Source organism: Triplophysa rosa, linkage group LG7 (genome assembly GCF_024868665.1).
Source record: "Triplophysa rosa linkage group LG7, Trosa_1v2, whole genome shotgun sequence".
In the NCBI taxonomy this organism is placed as follows: domain Eukaryota; kingdom Metazoa; phylum Chordata; class Actinopteri; order Cypriniformes; family Nemacheilidae; genus Triplophysa; species Triplophysa rosa.
Window position 1 is genome coordinate 12875923 of NC_079896.1, and position 26461 is coordinate 12902383.

Below are 26461 nucleotides of genomic sequence, written 5' to 3' on the forward strand. Positions count from 1 at the left end.
ACAGATATGACGCTAGTGTGTGAAGTAACATCTCTTAAAATGCCTACATTTCTTATAACATAAGAAAGTCGTGACTGTACTGCGGAGTTGTTGGCTGCTTTTTCCTCAGCGCTTTGAATTTATGTACACAGGTTGAATTAAAGTTCTGCACTAACAGCACAAAAATGGTACCCTTTTCTGAATGCCGTCGATCTCTTGAATACAAAGCTGAATCAAGCCACGACTAAAACGCAAACTTCTGCTCTTAAACTTAAACACACACATACTTTTTTCTTTTTTTCTCAATTTTGCTGACACCACAACAATTTCTCATGTGGGTGTGTCCTGCTTTTACTATTATAATGTTGACTAAAAGTAAACTCGGCGCTGTCCATAAAACTGCGTTCGCGCCATAGCTCGTGGAACATCAAGTCACGTGAACGCTTATAGCGAAACCCTCGTGCTCATATGCCAATTTCATCACACTCCTGGCTTGCGTGGTTATAGGTTACTGTTGCCGAACTCAATTTTCGAACTTTCAGTTTCAGTTTGGAATTCTCACGTTTTCCCGGAGTCATCAGTGAATTTAAAGAAAAACTAAAAATACGTCTATAATGTTGCGCAATATCCAGTTTGCCTAATCAACTAGTCAGACCTTCCTTTGCTTATAGCTCAAATCAAAAAGAGGCGTAAGACTGTGACTTCAACAGAGGGTGTAGATTCGGCACAGCGCAGCACCGGGCGTTATTATCGAAGGATGGAGATCTGGCTGAGCCCCAAACACCGACTCCCCTGCTGCAAGCTCCGGTAGTGTCTTGGGCAAAATGCATTGTATTTACCGAGAACCTATCCAAATAACACAGTCTCCGCGAGAGAGCGAAAACCCGGATTGCGGCGATTTGTTTCCGCGTGTTTGACAGTAATTGGGAGTCATCAATGACTTCTTTAGCAAAGACCTACTGATGGAATAACGTAACCTGTTACCTACGCTTTTGTCGCTCGATTCCTTTTCCGAAAGAGTTTAAGGAATGTTTGGGAAACAGAAACGAAGGCTGTTTGGTGTTCTTTCATTACCGGTAATTGTGGCAGTGATGTGCTGTGCTCAAAGGTAAGAAGAGCTGGCGGAGACGCGCGCGAGCATGGACCTCCCGGGCTCTCTAATATGATGGAATAACCGTCTTTATTGTTTCTTTTCAGCGCCAATGGACCAGGAAATATGTCTTTTGTCAAGGAGACGGTAGACAAGCTGTTGAAAGGGTACGACATTCGTCTGCGACCTGACTTTGGAGGTAAGATGTTGCTACTTTATTATAGCCTACCTAATTTTCAACGTTACGTAATACTTTAAAGATCCTAATATGCGGTCTCGGTGAACTTGAGGTTTAAGTTTTCTGTCGTTAAAGGTGCACCGGTGGCAGTTGGGATGAGCATCGATGTGGCGAGCATAGACATGGTGTCTGAGGTCAACATGGTATGTCTTCCTTCTTACTGTTTAATTGTTTTGTAAACTAATTAATTTGTAGTATATGTGCGCTCGTGCAGACCTGTTGAGAAACTTGATGGGGCTCATATAAAGTAGTGAAATGCTAACATGATTTATATTGTTGATGTGTTTATTAATCTGTGCTGGTCTTATCATGTTGCTGAAAAAACATAGTTTATTGTCTTTTACCTGATAGCAGAAGACTGAGTCTGCTCAATCAATGTAATAGACGATGTAAAATATTTGATTAGAAGATTCCTGTCAGTGGTGGAAGTTGTGTTTTCTCATCATGTCAGTGCTCTGGCAGTGCAGATCAGCACCAGCAAATCAAATTCAAAATTAGGTGATAGTGATTTCTCATGATCATGATGTGAAAACAAGTCGGGCTATTTCCCGCTTGTTTAGGGTTAGAAGTCCTTTTATTCAAAAGTTTGTAGGACTGGAGTAATAACTGCTATCTGAAGTGGTGTCAAAGAAAATGGGTTCACAACCGAATAGTGGATAGTTAGTATATGAATGTGTCTTTCACGACTGTTTTCATGTTTCTCACACAAGAAAAGTTTGATTTGGAGCATTACTTATTGTGTCACATTTGTCTATTCTATGTTTGCTGGCTGTGGAAGTCCTGTCAGATATGTAGCATCGAAAGTCATCAATGGTCAGTGTCCACATCAGCATATGAGACTGAGCTGTCTCCATGGTGACCGTGTCCATTTCACAGTCATGAATATGCAGATGGGTTAGCCCTCTCACCTGGGCACTGAATAGAGGATGCTCTCATCTTAGAGCCCCTCTTAGTAAACGAGGGGATGGACACATACGCTAAGGACACACAGCGAAGCCTATTAACTGTGACACAGGAGGTCACCAGGACCTGCATTTATTCCGATGACAGGCTGTTTAAGCCAATCATAAAGTTGACGCACATTGACATGATAACATTTGTCTGGTGTACGTCTTGATAGAGTGATAGAATTGATCTCAAACAAAATGAAAAATGTAGTTATAAAACGTAGTATTTTTGTGATTTTTGTGATTTTGATGCAGGGACCACGCAGAGATTAGACGTATACTGTATCACTTGTGGTCTTAGTTTTAAAGGTGCGAGTTAAACAAGGTGACTTAATACTGGATTACCCCCAGACACACCTATGCTCAGAAAAAATAAAGTAACAAAAATCATCTTAAAAATCAAACAAGCTAGAAATTGAATGTTGCCCACATCTGGCATAGTTTCTCATCTCAAATATTTGTCCCTGTTATCCAGGTCAACCTGTTACCGTGTTAATGAGCATTTTTGTGTCACTCAGTTTCGAAGTAGTTTTATTGCTGGGAAGAAAACTCCAGAACCATTATTACATCATTCTGATTGGAGCTGTCTGTAATGTTATACCACTCAGCTCAGCTGTTCCGCCCACATCTTTCACTCGCTTCTCCCACTCGCTGTAGTGATGCATCGATCAGCGCATTTTTGCAATATTAACATCATTAATAATTAAGCACAGCCACACTTAGTCTTATCAGGTATGTTAATTATTCACTATAGCCACATTTAATGTTTTTTCTCCCGTGGAGTAAAACTGACCCCATCAGCATGAAATATTAACTTAGTTTATAGCAGAAATCAACACCGCTGCAGATACAAGCCATTTGGTGGGGTTAGTCATGTGACTGAAGTCGGAGTGCCTGCACAGGAAGTCGAATGGTAAGGTAATCAAGCAGGCGCTAACAGGATTTTCCAGCCTAAGAATGGTGTTTGCTCTTTACAGATTAGTTATTTCTGTATAATGGATTTTCTTTCTTTAGAGGTACAAATTAGGATTACTTGGCCGGGTTGACCCATATTGTTAATAGCAGTGATCCAGGCGGAGGGAGGAAGCGAACGTGTGTGAGACGGGGAGGCTCAGTTCGGCAAAGCTCTGAGCGCAGTGGGGATATCAGGGAAACCTCTGTGCACAGTAGGGATTACAGTAGCCAATGTGATTATTATTCTGTGAGACAGTTAAGCATCCAGGGAATGACAAAAATAGAGAGCTATATGAAACATTACCAACACAGTCATATCCGTGCACACACACACAAATCTATAGCCTCTTTATATATGAACAAATGGTTCTAGTGGCTCATATCTCTTGAGATTATCTTTAAAGACTTTGGGATATAAGCGTGTTTTTGTGTATGGTAAAATGAAAATAAGAGTGTCTACGTATATGTATAAAAGTTGGATGACAAACTGTTTAGACCAGTAGTTCTCAAACTGGGGGCTCCCGAGATGGATCCAGGGGGGCCACAGATTTTGTGGGATTTTATGAAATATATAAATTGATCATAGATTTTATGCAATCAAACATCAGAAAAATAAGACCACCAGACAAAAGAATTGATGTTTCATCATTGCATAACCGAATATGTTTTTGTTTAAGTAAAAATGTTAAATTTAAGATTATAAGTCTTTATTTGGGGGACCGCAAAGCGATGCACTCTATACAAAGGGGGCCTTACAACGAAAAAGTTTGAGAACCGCTGGTTTAGGCAGTGCTTGTGTCGCTGTCCTTGGTCCTGAAAACCTGATTTTCATTGTATTTGTTTTAGCTTCAGAATATTGACTTGATTTGTTTGAACAATGTCACCATTTGGAATTTACTTCCAAAGATAACCGTGTCTCACACATGCTTGTGACAAAAACTGGTCATATTGTGCAGATTTGCTTCCTACAAACTTTAAGCAACACAAGGGGCAAACAACTCTCTGCTGGTCATTGAGGCTAATATGGCTATTATGGCACATAATACTGGTCAATGTAAACACAAAATATCTATATGGAAGTTATGTTTACCTGATATTTAACATACTAGTTAGGGTAAATGCTCACACAGCACATGTTTACAGCATGTCACTCTTAGCTGCACGTTACTCAATTTACCACATGAGATGTCCATGTTAATCTAATTTTACTATACACTCACCTAAAGGATTATTAGGAACACCATACTAATACGGTGTTTGACCCCCTTTCGCCTTCAGAACTGCCTTAATTCTACGTGGCATTGATTCAACAAGGTGCTGAAAGCATTCTTTAGAAATGTTGGCCCATATTGATAGGATAGCATCTTGCAGTTGATGGAGATTTGTGGGATGCACATCCAGGGCACGAAGCTCCCGTTCCACCACATCCCAAAGATGTTCTATCGGGTTGAGATCTGGTGACTGTGGGGGCCATTCTAGTACAGTGAACTCATTGTCATGTTCAAGAAACCAATTTGAAATGATTCGAGCTTTGTGACATGGTGCATTATCCTGCTGGAAGTAGCCATTAGAGGATGGGTACATGGTGGTCATAAAGGGATGGACATGGTCAGAAACAATGCTCAGGTAGGCCGTGGCATTTAAACGATGCCCAATTGGCACTAAGGGGCCTAAAGTGTGCCAAGAAAACATCCCCCACACCATTACACCACCACCACCAGCCTGCACAGTGGTAACAAGGCATGATGGATCCATGTTCTCATTCTGTTTACGCCAAATTCTGACTCTACCATTTGAATGTCTCAACAGAAATCGAGACTCATCAGACCAGGCAACATTTTTCCAGTCTTCAACTGTCCAATTTTGGTGAGCTCGTGCAAATTGTAGCCTCTTTTTCCTATTTGTAGTGGAGATGAGTGGTACCCGGTGGGGTCTTCTGCTGTTGTAGCCCATCTGCCTCAAGGTTGTGCGTGTTGTGGCTTCACAAATGCTTTGCTGCATACCTCGGTTGTAACGAGTGGTTATTTCAGTCAAAGTTGCTCTTCTATCAGCTTGAATCAGTCGGCCCATTCTCCTCTGACCTCTAGCATCAACAAGGCATTTTCGCCCACAGGACTGCCGCATACTGGATGTTTTTCCCTTTTCACACCATTCTTTGTAAACCCTAGAAATGGTTGTGCGTGAAAATCCCAGTAACTGAGCAGATTGTGAAATACTCAGACCGGCCCGTCTGGCACCAACAACCATGCCACGCTCAAAATTGCTTAAATCACCTTTCTTTCCCATTCTGACATTCAGTTTGGAGTTCAGGAGATTGTCTTGACCAGGACCACACCCCTAAATGCATTGAAGCAACTGCCATGTGATTGGTTGATTAGATAATTGCATTAATGAGAAATTGAACAGGTGTTCCTAATAATCCTTTAGGTGAGTGTATATACTAAACTCTACTGTTTGTTACTCTGATATATATAAAAGGGGACACGCATACACACATAGGAGGACCTAAAGCTGTCAATATGTCACACCGAGTGGCCTTCACTTTGTGTTTGGTTAATTCCAGTAAAAGGCCCCTGGAGTGTTGAATACAGGTTTTCCTGTAAGTGTTGCTGACAACACAAAAGTCTTTAAGAATTTAAATTATTTACAATTTCCTCGACCCCAGGTTGCCTTCAAAGGGTATTTGTTCTTAACATCCCTGCTTGAATAGGACTTTTGTATCAGAGCAGAGCTTTTTCAAACGTTTAAAGAAGTCTGAATGTGAAATAACTGCATTTAATGTTTGCTGACCTAAGCTGATGTTTGTGCCAAGTCTGGACTGAAGTGTAAAAGCATGTGATCCTAAAACAACTGTGGACAAAAATCTTGTGTGTAGATCTGAAGCTATATCACCCCCCAGAAATGTCATACCAGATTATAGCTAGTTATAAAATATTGCCTAAAATATATTAAAATAAATATACTTTGTAAATCATAAATTAATAAATGAAACATGCATGTTGGTTAGATCATTTTCAGCTTTTAAATGTGTTGTAATTTAATTGATACTGATTTAACAAACTTGAAGCATTTTTGCATCGCATATCATATGTCAAATTATTTACATGTAGCAGGTTATCCCGTATCGCATTTTTCATTAATATGATGCAACCCTACTGTCATCATTAGGAAAGAATGGTGAACCTCATTTTAACAAAGCGGTGGATGCTGTCTGTGTTGGATTATGTGTCTGTTTGGCACAATTCAGACTGCGAATTAGTAAAATGATGCAGGTTTTACAAAGAAACTCTTATTGAAAGATGGTGCAGTTAAAAACTATTGGACTTAAGAAGTAACCTGTTTAATTCTAGTGATTAATCTACTGATGACTATGATAATTATGGTTTAGGGTATTTGGGAGTGCACAGACTTTGATGAGTTTCCTCATTGTTATTTCAGAAGTGTTATGCTTAGGGTGTAGTATTCTTTGTGGTTGTGGTGCTGGTTCATTGTGTTTGGATTCTAGATCAGACTGTGGATCAAACATTATTGGGCCATTATTCTCAGTTGTGCATTTTTTTAAGGGGGGCAATTTCCATGTTAGCCAATTATAACAGTGGGTGTTTACATTGAAATCTTAAAGGGATACGTCACCCAAAAATGAAAAATCATTTACTTACATTCGAGTTGTTCCAAATCTGTAGAAATGTCTTTGGTCTGCTGAACACAGAGAAAGGTATTTGGAAGAATGCTTATAACAAGACAGATTTTACCCCCCATTGACTACCACAGTAGGAAAAAATAAAATGATAGTCAAAAGTGCCCCAGTACTGTTTGCTGTCCTACATTCTTCAAAATGTCTTCTTTTGTGTTCAACAGAACATAAAAATGTATAAGGTAATTTTTCCTATGGGAGTCAACGGGGGGCAAAATCTGTCTGGTTATAAGCATTCTTCCAAATATCTTTCTCTGTGTTCATCAGAACAAAGAAATTCATACAGATTTGGAACAACTCGAAAAATATTCCGAAATCAAGATTTTTTGAGAAAAGTCACACAGTCATACAGGCTTGGATTGATATGAGAGTGAGAAAATGATTAATTTAAATGAAAAATATTGCATGTCACAGGCCTGTGTTGTGTGTGATAGATTGATAGACGTAATATAATGACAGAATTGCACATACAGATGCCTGGTCCATCCTTGATGAGTCCAGCCTGTTAACTCTGGCCATTAGCCAGGGAGTCACAGAAAAATATGTCCTGATTGATTGACAGATCCTCGGCTTTTCTTACACCCCTGTTGACTGTGACAGGGCCTGATTGTGCGGCGTAGTGTATAAATAGCCAGCTACCATGGCAATGAGCCTCGCTCTAACAGAGTGTCAGGTGGGCAGGCAGCGTGTGCTTGTGTCTATGTGTGTATGCGTGTGTGTCAGACATTAAACTGTGGTACCTCATTAGCCAGACTGACGTGTCAGAGACAGACATGAAACACAATTGAGTTTTTGGTTAATGCGTATGTTTATAAAACCAAGAAGTGCAAGATCAATAGAGTATGTTTTCAGAACGACTTGCTGTCATATTATGTGACGAAAGTAGCGGTCCCAGAGGTTCTGTGGTGACATAGGTAGAAATTACAGGAGAATTTGAGCTTTTCCCACAGCAATCGAGTGCACAGGCTGAGACAAGACCGTTACACTGAGATGCACTTCAGATTTTTACCCCAGAGGGGGTTTCCTAGGAAAAAATGCCATAGTTTTTTGGTTGGTTGAATGAGTCATTGTCTTGAATTTACCTGTACACACTACCATTATTTTGTGCATTTAGTTTGTGAAAATTGTTTGCCATAATGTGTTGGAAGTTTTTAAAATAAGTCAGGTACATTTTACATTGCTTAATGTACATTGTTTGAAAACAAATTGTCTTTTAAAACAATTTTGAGAGAGAATGAGAAAAAATTTGGATGTTTATTTTGGTGTCTCTCATCGGACACTTAAATAGTAAGTGTATTACTGTAAACACTACTTTTTTATTTGTTTTAACACATAGAATGATGAGTGGAAAATGTTCAGCGGTAATCAGCATGTGATGGATGTTGTCAATAGAGCTTAATTTATATTGAGCCCTGAGCAATTACTTTAGTTGCTTTTTTGTACAAATACCTTCACATTAGCATTATTGTGGGATTCATAAACTGAATTATATTACATCATATCCACAATGATTCAGCTTTGATAGTTCACCCCAACAATGGAAATTCTGTCATCATTTACTCACCCTCTTGTCGGAAAAAAGAAAGTCACTGATGACAGAATTGTCCTTTTGGGGTGAACTATCACTTTAAAATGAGATACAAGTTTTCAGTATAATGTTATGTTCTGATATCAATGCAGGGGCGTAGCAAGAACTTTTTTTAGAGGTGGCCAGGTAAGACCCAGTGATTTTAGTAGGGTGACCAAAAAATCCTTACAGACAGAAATTCTTTAACTTCTACTGTAATTTACACCAGTTCTTCATTACACATAGTTTGCTGGTCAAAAACATACACAAAGAACGTAAAGTAAACAATTTATTTGCTATGCTTTCATGTGCTAACATTATTTTAAAATAATTTGCTAGCTATCATTTGCAGTAAGTTAGCATTGTTTCTAGAAAATAAACATTGCAGTACCCCAACTTAAACTTTCGCGAAAATGTAATTAATGAATGAAATCCAGTTAAACAAGACTGATTTTACTGACTCGATCCTTCTGCTCGCGATGAACTTCCATGGTACACAGACAGTACATTCTCACGAAGTGGTTAGCAACTGTTCAGCTATAGCGCTCGGACTGTTTGTGTCAGTGCGTCTGCGTATGATATCATATTAACGCGAGAGTAATGTTCTCGCGTTACTTTCAGTGCATACGCTAAATGATCTGCGCAGCACTCCGTTTAAACTCCGACACACATCTTAAAACGGCTTCGCACAACAGAGGTGGCCAGATAGGTGGCCATCCATCATTCAGGGGTAGCCGTGGCCACCCATGGCCATCATGTAGCTACGCCCCTGTGTCAATGCATATTACTGTCCATAAAACATAACACACAGAGGAAATGTCACTGTTTACTTTTATCCACATTGCTTGATTATTGGCTAAGACAGAGTATCTGAGTTGAGAACAACACTCTTTAAAAAAAGGTGCTTCAAAAGGTTCTTCGATGCCATAGAAGAACCTTTCGGTTCCATAAAGAACCTTTAACATCTTCTTATATTTATCATCTTCTTTATAGAACTTTTGGCTGAATGGTTCTTTGTGGAACCAAAAATGGTTCTTTGTGGAACCAAAAATGGTTCTTTGTGGAACCAAAAATGGTTCTTCTATGGCATCCATCGCTGCAAAGAACCTTTTAAGCACCTTTATTTTTAAGAGTGAATGTTACACACACACATTTTGACTCACAGAGATGAGCAGTAACACAAGAATTATGGCATGAAATCTCATTTCAGGAAAAGTGTGCAAGTTGTTGAAAATTTAACGCTCTTTCATAAAAATGAATTAAATACAATCTGCATCTAACGGACCATGCTGCTTACACAGCCAATCCTGATAGGGGCCCAGCACAGGCAATATTAAATTACACTGTCAAAATGTGCTGTTAGCGAGCAGAATAGTTCTCAGAAATCAGGAGCATGCAAACATAATCAATATACCGCTGCTGTTTTTTTCTACGCAGGGGAGGGAAACCTGTCGAGATCATATCCTAGTCAACAGTATTTCAGCACAAAATCGAAATTTCGAAATTTATTTCCCTAAAAAAACATCCTATTAAGCCTATTATATATATATATATATATATATATATATATATATATATATATAATATATATATATATATGATTTGTGTGACAATTATGCATGCCAGATTTCATTATATCTTAATGCAAAAAACATAATCTTAAAGGAATAGTTCACCAAAAAATGAAAATTCTGTCATCATTTACTCACCCCCTTGTCATTTTAAAACTTGTGTGACTGACTTTTATCTGCAAAACACAAAATAAGATATTTTGAAGAATGTTGGTAACCAAAAACCATTGGTCCACATTGACTTCTATTGTATGGACACAAAACCAATGCAAGTCAACATTTTTTTATATCTTCTTTTGTGTTCTGCAGAAGAAAGAAAGCCATAGAGGTTTGAAATGACAAGAGGGCGTGTATAATGTCAGAGATTAAATTTTTGGGGTAAATATCACTTTAAGAATATACTTTGTGGTAATATTTGCCTTTAATTAATATGCTGATTCAAGTAAACATCCTTGTATTACAGTATTTTTTATAGTAATGAGAATGTAATGAGAATTACCATTGAGCTTAATAGAAATGATCATATTCTGTAAAGTAATGAAGCTGCTGATATTCTCTCTGCCTGAAAGAGACTTTTTCTTGACAGCAGCTGAAGTCAGGGAACATTTCATAACTGCTACTGACGCAGAGGACTGAAATTCTCAAGTCTGAAATTCTGTCTGTGCACAAACACAAAAGCGAAACATATTCAGTGTGAGCTCTGCATGGATACACAGCAGATGATCGCTCTGGCACAATGTGTGTGGCAAGTATAAGTGGTTGCCCTGGAAACCAATATCATCTTTAGTCAGGATTTGAAGATGTTTGTGGTACTTACCCAGGTGAACAGCGAGGTGGGGGTGGTTTTATGAAATTACTGTTTTTAAAGCATGAAACGCTGAAAATATAATCATATCTACAAAAGGCTCCAGTCGTGCCTGCTGTGCTTCGGTCAAGCTGTATGTTTAAGAAAATGCCTAAATGATCTATTGATCTATGTGGCTTGGAACTCAAAGAAGCTTTCAGAAACATTATTTGGTTATTGATGATGAATGATGGTGATTTCCTTTAACTCAAAACATGACCGTTGAGTCGCATGCTCGTTTTTTTACAGAACCTTCTAAGTACAGTAAAAGAAGAAAAAGCACTGAAAATGAAGGCAGAAGCCTGAGAAACCTTAGAATCGCACAAGGTATCGGCCCAAATCTCAGCACGCCTGTGTGGGCGTTCTGCAGAGAGAGAAAGCGTTGTCAAGGAGACTGGAATTATTAATATATTTAGTCTTTTGTTTGCTCTCACCCCCTTTATTTTTAGCCTGATAGTCGGCTTTGTGGCCTGTAATTGTTCAATCAGGCATAATATCAGTGTATAGAAGTGTTAACTCTAAACTTCAGTAAGTGCCTATTATCTCCACCTTTGGGATAAATAGGTGTGCTTGCCTTTCAGTGGCTGGTGTCTGTTGGAATGACCTGGAGGCAAATGGAGCAGGGAACTCTCTAACCCAGAGTGGAATTTTATTTCTCAAAGATTGCTCTTTAATAACTCCGAAGACTTGAGTCCTGCATTGTGTCTCATGAAGAATCAAATTTGTCTCAGATGTTTCAGTTAGGCTATATTTTCTAGGATGAAATAGAAGGGCAGTTCCAGCGTTATGGATGTGACATTTGCAGTCAAAACTTGAAATATAATCTTTCAGAGAATGTATTTTTTAGCAATATATTGAAGCATCGGTTTATAATTTTCTAAATGGTTGTTGGTTGAGTCCAGGCACTTTAGAAAAAAATCACTCTATATGCATATGTTTTCTGTTTAATATTAGGGAAATATTCATGAGTTATGGATGTGACAACAAAGACACAACTTATGAGTGATGACATTGTAGGATTTCTGTGAATTAAAATGTACAAATCAGAATACCCAAAAAATGGATAAGGGATGGCTCTTCATAATTATTATATTTGAATTGTTATGTGCCTATTTATTAATCAGTATGGATGTGGCAATTCTGATAGTGACTATGGAAAAACACCATTCTTTTTTTAAAGCATAAGGTTTGCAATTTCCCAGAAATAGATGTTTAAGTTTAGTAAAATTCTGGTGACACTTTACAATAAGTACTATAAGTGAACATTTGTAAATGCATTTGCAAACATTATCTAACAATGAACAATTTAGTTTTTCAGCATTTATTAATCCTTGACAGTGTTAGTTCATGTCAATACAGTTATTGTCACGACTGGCGTGCAAGAACCCAAGCGCAGGCAGGCAGTGAAGAGGTTAACTCAACAAAAGATATTTATTACAATCAAACACAAAACAAAGACCCACGGTGGGGTATAACAAGACAAGCGGGGTAATGACAGGACATAGACTAACTATCACTAAACTGAAATAAACAACATTTGACATAAACTAGACTGAAAAAACTTACTAACATGACTGGGGTTTTCACAGCAAACAGGAACACAGCAGTACACAGGAACTTCACACACCAACACATACAAACGTAATCCACGAACACAAGACAAAGAAACAAGAGGGTATTTATAGAGAGAGACAAACGAGGGATAATGACACGGGGCAGGTGTGGGTAATTAAACACTCAGGGGAAGATAACGAGGAAACGAGAGGAATGGGGTGAATGACAAGACACTGGAGAGAACGTATATTATTGTCAAACGGACAATAATATGTTTCTCTCCACACATAACCAAAAGCTTTGCCATGGCTCTGCTACAGGACCAAGAAAAACATGACTAAGGAAGCAGAGCCATGACAGTTATTCATATTAGTTCATGGTGCATTAACGAATGTTAATATGTCACCTTAACAGTGACAACATTTGATTTTAATAATCTATTAGTAAATGCTGAAATTAACATGAATTAATATTAATTAATGCTGTAGAAGTATTGTTCATTGTTAGTTCATGTTAGCTAATGCATTAACTAATTGTTAACAAATAGCACCTTATTGTAAAGTGTTACCAAAATTATAAAGGTATAAAATTAGAGATGCACCACCGATAGCCGATTATACAGAGTGATATCTGCCGATACCAAAGTTTATATTTCTTAATGAAAGAAACCCATAGAGTCATTGATGTCATTGATTCATATAATGACTATTAATATTGAACATCAAACTGGTGATGTTTCTATACATTTTGTATATATAGAGCACAAATTCACTGCTTTTTCCTGTCCTATTTTGATTTACAGGATATCGGCCCTGACCATCGTATGCTTTCAACCATCGGTAGCCGATAGTGTGAAAAATTGCTTTTATCGACTGATTCCGATTATTGTCGACATATCGTTGCATCATAATGAATGTGGAGAGTATAGCGCAGATAATTTAGTCTGTTGAGATTTAAATACTGATTCTAAAACTCTTCAGGGGCCACATGTGAGATTATCACAGGCTGTTTTAAAGGAGAAAAACAGGAGCTTTCCATCTACTCATTGTTATCCAAGAGAAACTATTGAGACATTCAAGAGATCCTATTTGTGTTTTTTCACTCCTGTGGGAAGTGCCTTCCAAAACTGGGTAAACTATGAGGTGACATCCAGCTCCACTTCAATTATAGACGGAACCCTGTGTTAAGAGGACATCCCACTGTTGAAATCATGCCAAAATGCCCTGTGGGATACTGTCAAGCTCCTGTTGAAAGTCTTAGTAGGCGCAATAGACACGGGAACATTTGCACACACACATACACAATACGCCGCAAAGCCCCTGGGCTTATCCCCGCAGAGCACTCGCAGGCAGCGGAGACGACAACCAGCAAGTTCACGCTGTGACATCAGCCTCTTTGAACACCATGTTAACTACAGCCTGTTGCGTTTCAGAGCTCCGGATATGAGCATCTCTCTCCGCTCCCCGGAATTCATCCGCTGTTACCAGGAAGTTTTTCCTATGCTCTACAGTAGCTGTTTCTCCCAGCGCACTTGTTTGCATGGGAAGAAGCACGTTGGTGTCAGGAGAAAAATCTATATAAAATGAAAGAATTTTTTAAGTGTTGTACGCTTTGGATAAAGCCCTACAGCAAAATAGTCTGTATTTTATATTTGTTTTTAGTTCAGTGTTCAAAGTAGACGTTATGCAAGTAAGTTGATATAAATGCTCTTTGACTGGCATACATCTTTGTGTGAGAGCATATGCCCCCCGACCACCAGTGGATCTAATTGATTGATTTTTCAGACATTTTGACACTCATATTTTTCTGTTTTTGATCCTCATCATGACTGGAAAATAATAAAATACAAAAAAACAAAAAAACAATTAAAAGACCCAAATTATTACAAATTAAAATATTCAAAATGAATGATTCCTATTCAATTCTATCCAATCAAAAAGGATGTGGGGGCTGTGTTGGAAATACAGTAGCATACTTCCATAGTATGTCAGTATGTAGTACGTGTTCAAGCACAGTTGCAAATTAATCTGCATTGATTGTGTTGTATACTATAAAGCACACTGCACATATTGACCAGCAGTGTATTCAATTTGTGTCAACATACCCAAACGTTATACCAGCCACAATGTTTAAAATATCTTACCTGATTCATGGTTTAGTCAGGCTGGTTAAGACCTTTTCTCACTACGTTATAAAAATGTTGCATATCACTTCTGTTCTTCTGAAACCTTGTATCACCAACCATATTTAGTGATGTTTATTTTTTGCCATAAATCACTATTATTAGTCACCCTTGATGAGTTTTGCAAATATCTAACCTATAAAAAGTATTATAAAGTGATTGTCAACTTTGACAACACAGAATGTAATCATTTAAAAAGTACTGTGTTTTTCACATTTCCTGAAAAACAGCGAATTTGGACATACAAGGTTTCAGAAGAACAGCGACGATATTAAGCATATTACTATTAAATAACATGTATTGTGTCATTTTTTTACAATTAATACATTTAAAAACAACAAGCAGCATACAGCAATACACTGGTAATCCGTTTTGAACACAGCCGCTCGACCTGATTTTGCCAAGTCGTTGATGTCCTCAGGACAACATTTTTATAAATAAGACCTAAACCCACACCAAACCCCAACCCTAACCATAAGTTACCCCTAAAATTAGAGGGAAATGATAAGTGAAAAACAATGGTCTAGAAGCACCTAATCCTGGTTGGAAGATTAAATTTAAAATAAACTGTAAACTTATTTCTGAAATCTGATTGGTTGATTTAAATGTTGTCCCAGGGCAGAGCATGTGAGCGGAGCTGAGCGGTGAGAATTTCTGCTCCCCGCTCACGTGGGTGTTCGCTCCCCCGCTCTACCTCTCAAAGTCGCACCAGACCGCTCTGCTCAATTCCGCTCCCCGCTCACCTACAATTTCATCCCGCTCCGGTGAAATCGCTCCACGCTCGCTCAAATTTAAAATTCCTCTGCATGCCTAACACCTGCCGTTTTCAACCGAAGCCTTACCCCTCGTTTACACCGCATGCATCCTCGGCACGTTACGGCTCCGACGTGGCTACCGGAACTGATCGCGGTCATTCTAGTCTATGCTTGTGTTTACACCAGATGCGCCGCAGCGCTAAAAATAGGCGCCTAGTCTATTTTTGGCGAACCGGAGCGAGACAGAGCGATCGCTCCGGCCTTTGGATAAAAACCCGCTCCGCGGTCCGACTATATTTCTCTGTCCCAGGGTCAACATGATGTTGTCCTAAGGATATCAACCACTTGGCAAAAACAGGAGAGCCAACACAGCCCATGCCACAGTTCCATTGTCAGTTCAAGGTCCCATGTGTTTCATATCAGCCCCACACTAATGGCTTGTCGGTTTCCCATTTGAAGTGATCTCCCTCTGTTTGTTTCTCTAGCACTTCATCTGTTATTTTTATCTGGGGGACAGGGAAACTTGTGTAGTTGTCAGAACGTGGTGTCACTTTATCATAAGGGGATCCCTCTCTTGTATCTCTCAGTGGGAAACTGCAACAATAATTTACTGAGTCATACCCTGAGATGTAGCTAGCAGCATCCTTGGATGCTTTTTTTTGTTGTTGCTGTCACTGACATATACTGCTATAATTTTAGTTTGAAATATATGTGTAGATATAATATGAAATATGTATAATATTTAGAGATATACATCATGGATGTAAGTACTTTGATATATTTGAGATCTGGTGACACCTTTATGTAAGGGATAATGTACAGGCAGCCGGTTGTTATCGCAGATGTATCACACTGAAGGGGCTTATTTCGCATAATTTTCACATAAAATGTGAATTTGAAATATTTTATTAACTCATTTTTACCGAATGCAGACCTTCCGCGAGGAAAAGCTGTTTAGTTTCGGTTTTAAAGTAAGAAACGACGTTCAAACGTCACGAACAGGCAAGTTGGTTTAATCATTTGTAAATATATGTTATTAAAAGACATATTTATAATTCATTTTTGTGTTAAATTAAACTGCCCCTCTCAAAATGATTTGCAGCATCCGGGTTACAGGGTGTTATTAGTTTTGAGCGGTTGTTATTTGAAAATAACAACCCTTGGAATGTCGCAACTGGCCAATCAGAATCAAGCATTCAAATGAGCCGTGTAATAAGCATGTATACTGGGGTTGAACGACCCCAGATTTTTTGAAGTCGACTGTTATGTGATAAAAGTCACGTTGACGTCGACTAGTCGATGACGTCATTAATAAGTAAAATAAGAGATAGGGAATGTTTTGCAACAAGATTTGATGGGTTTACCTGCGAGCTTTTGCGGCGTCAGAACAAAACGTGAATGTAGCGGACGAAAACAGGACACATTGTGAATGATGCGTGCGGAAGCAGGACAAGATATATATTATATATAATATAATAAAAATATATATGACATATATTACTACCGGGAGAGTGACAGAATCCCGCTGCAGCGGGTGGGAATGGCATACGTCCTGCGCGCAGGTCTCTTGGAACAGTCAGCCATCTTCTTAAAGGTACAGTGTCAAAAAATTCACATAACCCGCGACTAGTCGACATCAAGCTTTAAATGTCACATCAGAGCATTAATGTCGTGCAACCCCTAAGGTATACACACACACATATACAGATGTATGAACATGCATGAATGTGACACAGGTTTTACAGTTTTCAAAATGATTCTGGCTTTGCTGGTTTGTCTGGATCAGGTTGTGTAACAGCAGTGATCCACAAAGCCCACACAGCGAAACCCTGGGAAGTCACCATAACAAGAGCTTCGAGACACATCGCCGCAGAACATGCTATACGCACACACACGTCGAGAAACAGTGATGGAGGCACAGAGAGAAAAAGTGACAGATGGAGAGACTCGTGATTGACACGCATGACTAAAGCTCACGCTTGGTATTTACACACTTCACTCAACCCATACATTCCTAAACGCTATACCAGATCAAATAACCAGCTGTACATGACAGTGGTGTCCTATGCATATATAGAGACCATTCCAAATTTACATTTAATCAACATTTCTGGATGTATTGTGGCCATTCCAGTTTTAAACAAAAGGCAAAATAAAGGAGATACACAAGTAGTAAAGACGAACTATTTCCCATTTTTGCAAAATCTGTTTTATGAAACCAAGCGGAAACATCCAGCAGTACAGTTAATACTGTATGCTTAGCTAACGTTGACTAATCCTCTACGATAACAGAGTGCACGATTATGCATATTTATTCATAACTAAATATTATGACTGTGTTATTTGTGATAGAAGTGCCTCTGCGCAGTGAACGATACTATATATTGTAAAATAACCGCTTATGATTGATGTTCTCCCGGAACAGTCATTTCACAAATCCACCCTGCACCTTAATCAATTAAACAGAGTCATTAAAAACAACGCCCTATCAAAATAGGACTACATCACTATTGAGAAATGTAGATGAACTGCCTGTAATGGCACTGCTGACCAACACTGCATTTGTCTGGGACATCAAGCACTCTTGAATACTCTAATAAGCATCTACACTTTCAGTAGTGCATTAATGTATTGCGGAAAAAGATTTGTATCTATAAGTGTCATTTAGGGTGTAATTAAAACAAAAGCATTACAGAAAAAGATGAAGGAAGGAGAGAAAAACAGGAGGGAGGAGAGGAGTGGAATTAAAAAAAGATGAAGAGAGAGAATCACAAACAATAGTTATCATAAGGAAGGTGTCCGTGTCACACCGTCCTCTCTCGTCTCTCTTTAGCTAATGAACTCGCTGTATCGCACAGCCTCTGTATTCACAGATCTGTGTCTGAAGTCCACCTCAGGGGTCTGAGCCTAGAAGGGACCCTCTAGCATATGTTTCTAAGTGAATTATCGCTTATTACATCAACAGGTTAAGCACATTGTAGGCGACAGGATGTCAGGTCTTCATTTTACCTATGAGTACCTCATACAGTAGTTTGTGCCTCCTATTGGTTTCCGACTAGATTCGGCACTGGCCCAGGAGGCGAATAGACTCCATAAATTCTACAACTTCAACCCTTTTAAAATTCATTGAGTCTGCGAGACAGCTCAAATATAAGGTCCATCATGCCGATGCTTTCGTTTGATTGAATTTCTATACCGTGTATTGCTATGGTCATATAGTATAGCTCTACAAGCTGATGTATTCTACGGAGAGACTGCAATGGTAATAGAAATCTATAGTCTGTGCAGCGCAGACCAGACTGCCTCGCGGAGACAGCCACGCAGCGTCTTCATGGCAGACAGGCTTGAAAAATGGAGGCCAAAGGCAGCTTGTTTCCAATCCAAGTTGTTTGATGCATCTATAAATATCACACGGACAACAGAAAATCTATTTATCGAAGGCCACAGCCTTTGGATTTCAAAATCCAACCTTGGCACTTTTGAGTCTTAGGGAAAAACAGAATGTTTTGTTTGTGCATCCTTTTAAAGCTCACAAAGAATTAAATTGTATAGAATGGTAATGCACTATACATTATAGATCTTGTGGTAAATATTGTGGATAGACTATTATTGGTATTCAATAATGCCACTTACTGTGATAATTTGTTTGTACATTATTGTTATCATTGGTTATTTAAAATATCATAAATTATTGTAGATAACTATTTTTGAATATGTTATTCTTGAATGAAGATGAAACTGAGGTTTAAAAGCTTTGGAGGTGTTGATCAATGCATTCATGTAAAGCACTGTGAATTTTGTGTTAGGTCAGTTCGTTTGTCATAGTAAATGTGATTGACGGTTTTATTATTGTATTATAGTTTATTGTTATTACTATATTTTTTATCTATGTATTGTTTTTCTACTTATTTATCTCTTTATTTTTGTTGCAGTTTTCCTGTTTGTCTTATAACATATGTAGTATAATTGTTTGTATTTCTCCTAAATATATTTATATTTATCAAATATACATTTAAATTATAATAAAAAATAATTTAAATAAATATATTTATTTCTGTATTTATTAATAATCATGCCTGGTAAATTAAATACTGATGCTTTTGTTTTACTTTTCTATAGGACTACACGCTGACCATGTATTTCCAGCAGTACTGGAGGGACAAGCGGCTAGCATATTCTGGAATTCCTCTTAATCTCACGCTGGATAACAGGGTGGCCGACCAGCTCTGGGTTCCTGACACATATTTCCTAAATGACAAGAAGTCATTCGTCCATGGTGTCACGGTGAAGAACCGCATGATCCGTCTGCACCCAGATGGCACAGTCCTTTATGGATTAAGGTAAGAACTGGTTGCTAAAGTCCCATATCCTCTGCTTTTCACATGTGTATTGCCATCCCTTAGTGAAATAATAAAGTAAAGATTAGTAGAATGCTCCTCTAAACAAAATCATTTTACAACATTTATTTGCTAATTCAGGCTGTGTTATGGTTTAACTCTTTTCTGGTTGTGGCTATTACCAGGCTTGTGATGCTTGTCAATTTTTTTAAAGAATGTTCTGGATTTTATAACTAAGATTACATTAACATTGCTTTTAAAATCTTATCAAATGGACTCATATTTACAGTGCACCTCTACCAAACACTTTAATTGTTCAAGTAAATCTGCCGGTCAGATGATTTGCTTTTATTTGACTTATAACTGTTGAGGAGCAAGCATGACACCTAAGCGGACACCCTGATGTATTGTGAGAACGGGCGCTATTCTGGTCAGTGCACTCGGCTACTAAATTACATAAGTGCTAATGTGTGCCTTTATCTTGTTAAAACCCTTTAGTGTTATCAGAGTCTGATCTTAAAGGAGCCGCTCGGCTCATTCCCATACCAAAGAGCTCGGGCACGTCTTCATCCCATGTTCCAGCTAAAGCTCTACTTCTTGAGCCCCGAGCCAGGAACCGTAGCCTAATTTAGCTTCTCACTTCGTTCCAAATGAGATCCCGTGGACTGATGTAGCCATATGCTAATGTACTCCATGGTGCATGCAAGGAAAGTTTATTGAACCACTTCCAACTTTCACGGTTTATCGCATCACGCCTGAACGTAACGTCGGCTAGCCATTGAACATCATTTCACAGTTCAACTAGGGAGGTCCATGATCATGTAATGCATCCAGCTGTATGTAGGGATGGTGGGGATGGAAAGCTTTTATTTGTTTTTCTTAGAACTGGGAGCCATTAAAGAGGTTGCATATTTATGGTAAGGCATATGTGTGTGCTTTCATTAAAATGGCTTTTTTAAGGTTTCCTCTTTAATTTACCCACTGCAGGAAGCAGGGACCATATGAATCGTAGTAATATAACCCACTCCATAGCAATGTTATATGCTGCTATGTCAAAATGCTAATTTGATGATTCTTTAATCTAAATGGATGGATGGGAATCGCACATGCTGCGAGGGCACAAGCACTAAAGAGACAATGAAAAAATCGAATGACTGCTTTAGTACGCTGTTTCTTGTATGTGTTGCTGAAGGGATTAAAAAACTAATTAAAAATGTGATTAAATGCATGATAGGGGACCACACGTTTTAAACGAACTTTCAAATATGTCCACTTGTTTAGTAATGATTGTTTCTAGGGCCATTGCTTTAATTCAAAGGCCTGGCACTAAAATGGGTCCCAAAATTGTAAGCTATTACATTTCACATTTACAATTATGCATTTGGCAGAAGCTTTTATCCAAAGTGACTTCCAGAGCATTCAAGGTATACCTTTTTATCAGAATGGGCAACCCGGTCTCATGGTAGTTCGTGACATAGTCACAAAATTTTTAATCTATTGATTTGTGTTCGTGGACACGAATTTCATCTTTTTTCATGTCAGTCAGCGAGACTTTATATTTATATATTTTTAGAGGTGGCTAAGCCACCCCACCCCACCCCACCCCAAATTAAAACGAGTATTGGAATGAGCCACCTTGTAAACATATACCAATTCCGGTCAGATTGTGTTCGTATATATATTTATTCATACATACACAGGAAAGATACTTCCTGTTGAAATACATTAGATTGAAAGTTGTGCTGAGTGACACGTAAAAGTTCAAATTCGTGTCCATGAACACAAATCAATAGATACAATTTTGTGACTATATGTCACGAATTCCTGTGAGACTGTATTGGAATGTGTGTTCCCTGGCAATTTAAATATCCAGTGCGTAGTTTTTTGGAGGATTTATTGACAGAAATGCATTATAGTATACATAACTATGTCTTCAGAGGTGTATAACGACCTTAGAATCGGAACTAAAGCATGTGCGCACCCATTGCCAACAAAACACAGACATATGACTCAGTTTCACTTACCATTTGCGGTTCATGTTCGGCATCTTTTAGCACTGGGACCGCTCCATCTATCAGTTTCAAACAATCTACAAATCCAGCGTTATATTCACCGTTTATATAACATTCCTCGCTGAAATGCAGTGAACAAACAAACACAGCTGAACTTCGTGAACACATGTTGCTCTGGCGGATTGTGCGCATGTTCCTTCTCCTGCTCTCCTTGGTTGACGCGTGGGCGTGCTCTTTCTTCTCGCTCTGGCGGATTGACGCGTGGGCGTGCTTTTCCGGGAGAATTGTCCAATAAGGGACCAAGAAAAGTTGTTATGAAACAGATTTTCATGTTCGAAAAAACGTTACGAAACCTATACGAATGCTGGGGGAGTGTATCGAGCACAGAATACTACATCATACGTCCAACTCATTTTTTGTCAAATTGACCATGTCAAGCATGAGAAGCCAGCACGTTTAACATAGTAAAGAAGTCAGAATGCATGAAACACCATTGCACATCCCCTTTAAAAATGAAAAAAAAAACGAATGTCAAATGAAAGAAATACATTAATATGAATTATATAATCGGCGTTGTTAGGATAGTAAAATAAATGGGTTTAGCGGATTAAAAAAATCATGTTCTTCTTGACATTAAAGGTTCTGCGACCAAACTCCATCTGTCACTTGGTAGAATCTAGCCAAACTGGGCAGATGCCAGAATGGACAGGCCAACTTGGACATGCCCTTATCCTTTAAAACCGTGAACAAAACTAAAGAACAACCCAGATTACATCATTTACAGGTTTACTTACAACAATCAATCAACAATCATTATTTGGTTATGAGAAACCAAACCATACTTTCAATAATCATTGGTATTATCTTAAACATGACTTGTCGTCATAGTTGAAGTTCATACTGTGGTTTCCAGTTATGTCTGGCACCTTTCAGTACTTTTATTCAAGATTAGCAAACACTTCGATGTGGCACAAAATACACTTTAATGTCATATTGAAATCTCTGTTTTGTTCATGCCCACTCATGCACGATCTTGCATATTCATGGTCTGCGCTATATTTGGTTCAAAAGCCTTTTGAATGAGCCATTTTTATGTTCCATCCTGTTTCACTGCTCCATTTATATTTCAGTGTTTTAACATAATCGAAACAGTCTTTTTAACATGTTTTGCTGTTTACTTATTCAGATAACATATCTAATCACTGTGATGCTTTATAAATAATAATATGGTAACAATTTATCTTTTCTTTCTTGGTAATGTGGCACCTTCGTATGTTAAGAACTGATAAGCAACACAGCACTGACATCAAAATGTAGTTCACCTGAATAATATCCACAATAAATATTAAATAATTAGTTTTACAGTATTGTTGAGCATGTGTGACACTGTCTTTTATATACTACCATATAAGTGTAACCACTTGAATTTGTAGAACTGTATTTGACTGTGTTTGTCTGTTTGACTTATCTGACCTGTGTATGTTTGTGTGGGTCAGGTTTTTCTATATTGTTAGGACCAAATATCTCCACAATGGAACTAAATCGCCTACATTGTGGGCACCAGCCACCTTGGCTGGGAAATAGAAAATGGCTTTATAAAGATACTAAATAATGTAAATCAAAAAATGGGTTGTGTGAGGATTAGAGGATAGAAAATATCATTGGCTCAGTGTAAAAGCAATTGAAAGCCATAAACATGTTGGTCTGTGTTTCTAGAATCACCACCACAGCTGCTTGCATGATGGATCTGAGAAGGTATCCATTAGATGAACAGAACTGCACTCTGGAGATAGAGAGTTGTAAGTTTTATCTCACCTTGCACATGTACACACACACTCTCTTCTTCTCCCAAAAAAACCCATCTTATACCAGGCAGCATAAATATTCTTCATGGTCCATGTTGGTTAATACTGGTTAGAGCTAGTCTGGAGATGGTCTATTTGGTGGATCAGCCAAACGCTGATAAACCTGTTACCTTTGAAAACAAAACATGTGACATTTCGAACCTAAGATGCGATGTTATTGTTATTAAACTCTAATCAAACTTTATTCAAAACCATATTACTGTAAGCTGTGTACGTGGCCCAAATGTTAATTTCAAACAGTATTGTTTACCTACAAATGCATGCTAATAAAATCACAAAGCTCATCATGGTTTACGAACACTACAATGCCGGTACGATACGGAACGGTCTGTGGCACAGTGGGATAACTGACCCCTAACAGCTTCGCACACTTGTGCATAACAGATGCTCATATGCATGATTATGCTAACAATGCACTTGTTCTGTTTTTTCTATTTTTCAGCATATGTTCCACGTACTAATTATGGAAAAGAAATACTATTTTAAGGAACAGCATCATCAGAATTGAAAATGAGGGAGAAGCTTTTCTGAACAAACATTATTTATTCAACATAAATTAAACCTCTCTGATTTGCGAGTTTAAGGAAAGCGTCAGAAAACTGGGACAGAGATCTTAAAACATTTAGTTATTGCTGTTCCTTGGAATAAACTGTATAAAAAGATAGTAGAAAGATATTTTTGAAATATGATTGTTAATAAATATTAATAAAACATAAATCATGAGGTATTTACTTGAGGTTTTATTCATGCTTTGATTAATTTGATGTATATTTGTTCTATAGATGGATACACAACAGATGATATCGAGTTTTACTGGAAGGGAGGAGAAAATGCGGTGACTGGTGTGTCACGAATCGAGCTCCCACAGTTCTCCATTGTGGACTACAAACTCGTCTCCAGAAATGTCGTCTTTTCCACAGGTAAAGAAAGGAGCAAGACAGGCTGAAATTACAATCAAAAAGGCTTAAAACACACTAACCGTGTAATACGTAATGCATCATTGAAAGAGAGCATTTTCCTTTAAATAGGGTTTTAGGAGCACACTTCCCCTGTGGTGCACACTACGAAGAGGTTTCTAAATCTAGCCTGATTTTATTTAAACATTGTTAATGAATAAATAATAGCTTGTCTTGTTTTTAAGTTTCTTTATACAGTTCATCTAAAAATGAGTATCTCTCCATCACCCCAGAGCCTTTGAGAGAGAGAGTCACGTCAACTCCGTTCACCTCATAAAACAGTTTTTTCACAGCAATGGAGGTTCATGGAGCCTCAGTAGTTCTTGGAAGTTACTAGCAACGCATGGAGCTGCAGCAGAACAGACCAATTGAGATTAACTTTTAACATGTTTAACGACATTTAAAAAATTTAAGAATTAATGGAACTCTGAAGTCTACATGAATCATGTGACGCTCGAGCATTTCGAACTTCTGTTGTTGCCACTCTCTCTCTCTCTCTCTCAACTGCTCTGCATCACTCCAACTGTTCTAATTATGCCTATTACACTGTATATTAAATATTATATTAGCTTGTTTAAATAGTCTAGGGAAAAATATTAGATCCTTCTTCAAAGCCCTTCACAACAACGCAGGTCTTTTTTCAAACACTTAGCTCACCTCACCTCTTAGTAGCACAAAGAAAAAATACAGACATAGAATGTGTGTAGACAACAAGTAAAGCTCTTCAATGCAACTAAAGATCATAAAGTTATGAGAGTTACTGCTTTAATTCCAAAATGTATTTTTTTGGGCTAGCCTTTAGTGTACTTTGTGTAACCGTATTCTGTGTGTGCGAGTTTAGAGAGATGGTTTTTGTTTCCCCATAAAGGATATTTAATAATAGCCAACACAGTTTTTTTCACGACACAGAAGTAGCGGACGACCGATGGGTTTTTTAATGGCCGATGCCGATACTGATATTAAGAAAGCATTGTGGCTGATTGGCCGATAAGAGGCCGATATAACACAAATGCAATTAAATAAGTAAATACAGTAACATTCAGAAAATTGGTGAAACTGAATGAACAATTATTGTGTATTACATGCGTAGTTAGTAACAGATTTGAACACATGAAAAGGTCCACACACGACATTACATTAATTGTGAGCAACTAAACATAGTTAAACATAAACATAGTTATGAGTAAAATATACCAATTTAAACATATTACTCTTACTTACCATACCAAGATTGTATCTCATCAACCTTTCACAACCCATTTTTCTGTGGTCGTAATAAATTACTAAGTTGCAAATGCCTGCTTTACATCTTAGTGGCATTTTTATGAATAAAATTCTAATGTAATGTAAAAAACACGGAAATTTTCTGGCAGCTGGGGTGCCAGAAATAAACCGTAAAATAAGAGGTATTTTCCTGTAAAATTGGATGTTTTCCGCATTTTTCTTGTAAATGTTTGGTCTTTTCTGTAAGTTTACGTTATTTTGACCGTATTTTAATAATACGTGAAAAATCTGTAAAATACCGTAAAAAAATTTTTTTTTACAAAATTTGTCAAATCTGTGAACACTGCAGATAATGGTTGTTTTTGCGCAGTTCTTCTGTTTGTTCTGTTTTCTGCCAATGCAGAAAGAGTGAGAGTGATAAGCTCATTTGAAAAGCTGCCTAATTGCGGCCTTTGCATCAAATGCATTTTCTCCTCGTGATAGAACAGGCCCGTAATAATGGTGAAGCAATTATCTGTCTATTTCCTCAAGCTTCTAAAGAGAATAACAGAGATAGAAGAGGGGAGAGTTTGAGAGATAGAGTCAGACATAAAAAAGAGGCACTTGATACAAACATCACATATTCATGAGGTAGAAGAGCCACTGTATAAATTATTCTCTTCTTGAACAAAGGCACTCATGAAGGCAGCGCT

The 26461-nt window shown here is 38.0% G+C and overlaps 1 protein-coding gene across 2 annotated transcripts in view; it reads left to right on the forward strand.

The window, feature by feature from the left end:
• The first annotated feature begins 393 nt into the window (after positions 1-393).
• Positions 394-26461, forward strand: part of gabrb3 (gamma-aminobutyric acid type A receptor subunit beta3) — a 48053-nt gene continuing 21985 nt past the window's right edge. Inside the window, exons 1-6 of one of the 2 annotated variants that reach the window (XM_057338145.1) lie at positions 394-1087; positions 1177-1268; positions 1383-1450; positions 19495-19715; positions 23441-23523; positions 24372-24509. In XM_057338145.1, the coding sequence (XP_057194128.1) occupies positions 1008-1087; positions 1177-1268; positions 1383-1450; positions 19495-19715; positions 23441-23523; positions 24372-24509 (682 nt within the window). In that variant the 5' untranslated portion in view covers positions 394-1007. The remainder of the gene's footprint in view (positions 1088-1176; positions 1269-1382; positions 1451-19494; positions 19716-23440; positions 23524-24371; positions 24510-26461) is intronic. The other variant, XM_057338144.1, reaches the window with a different exon arrangement.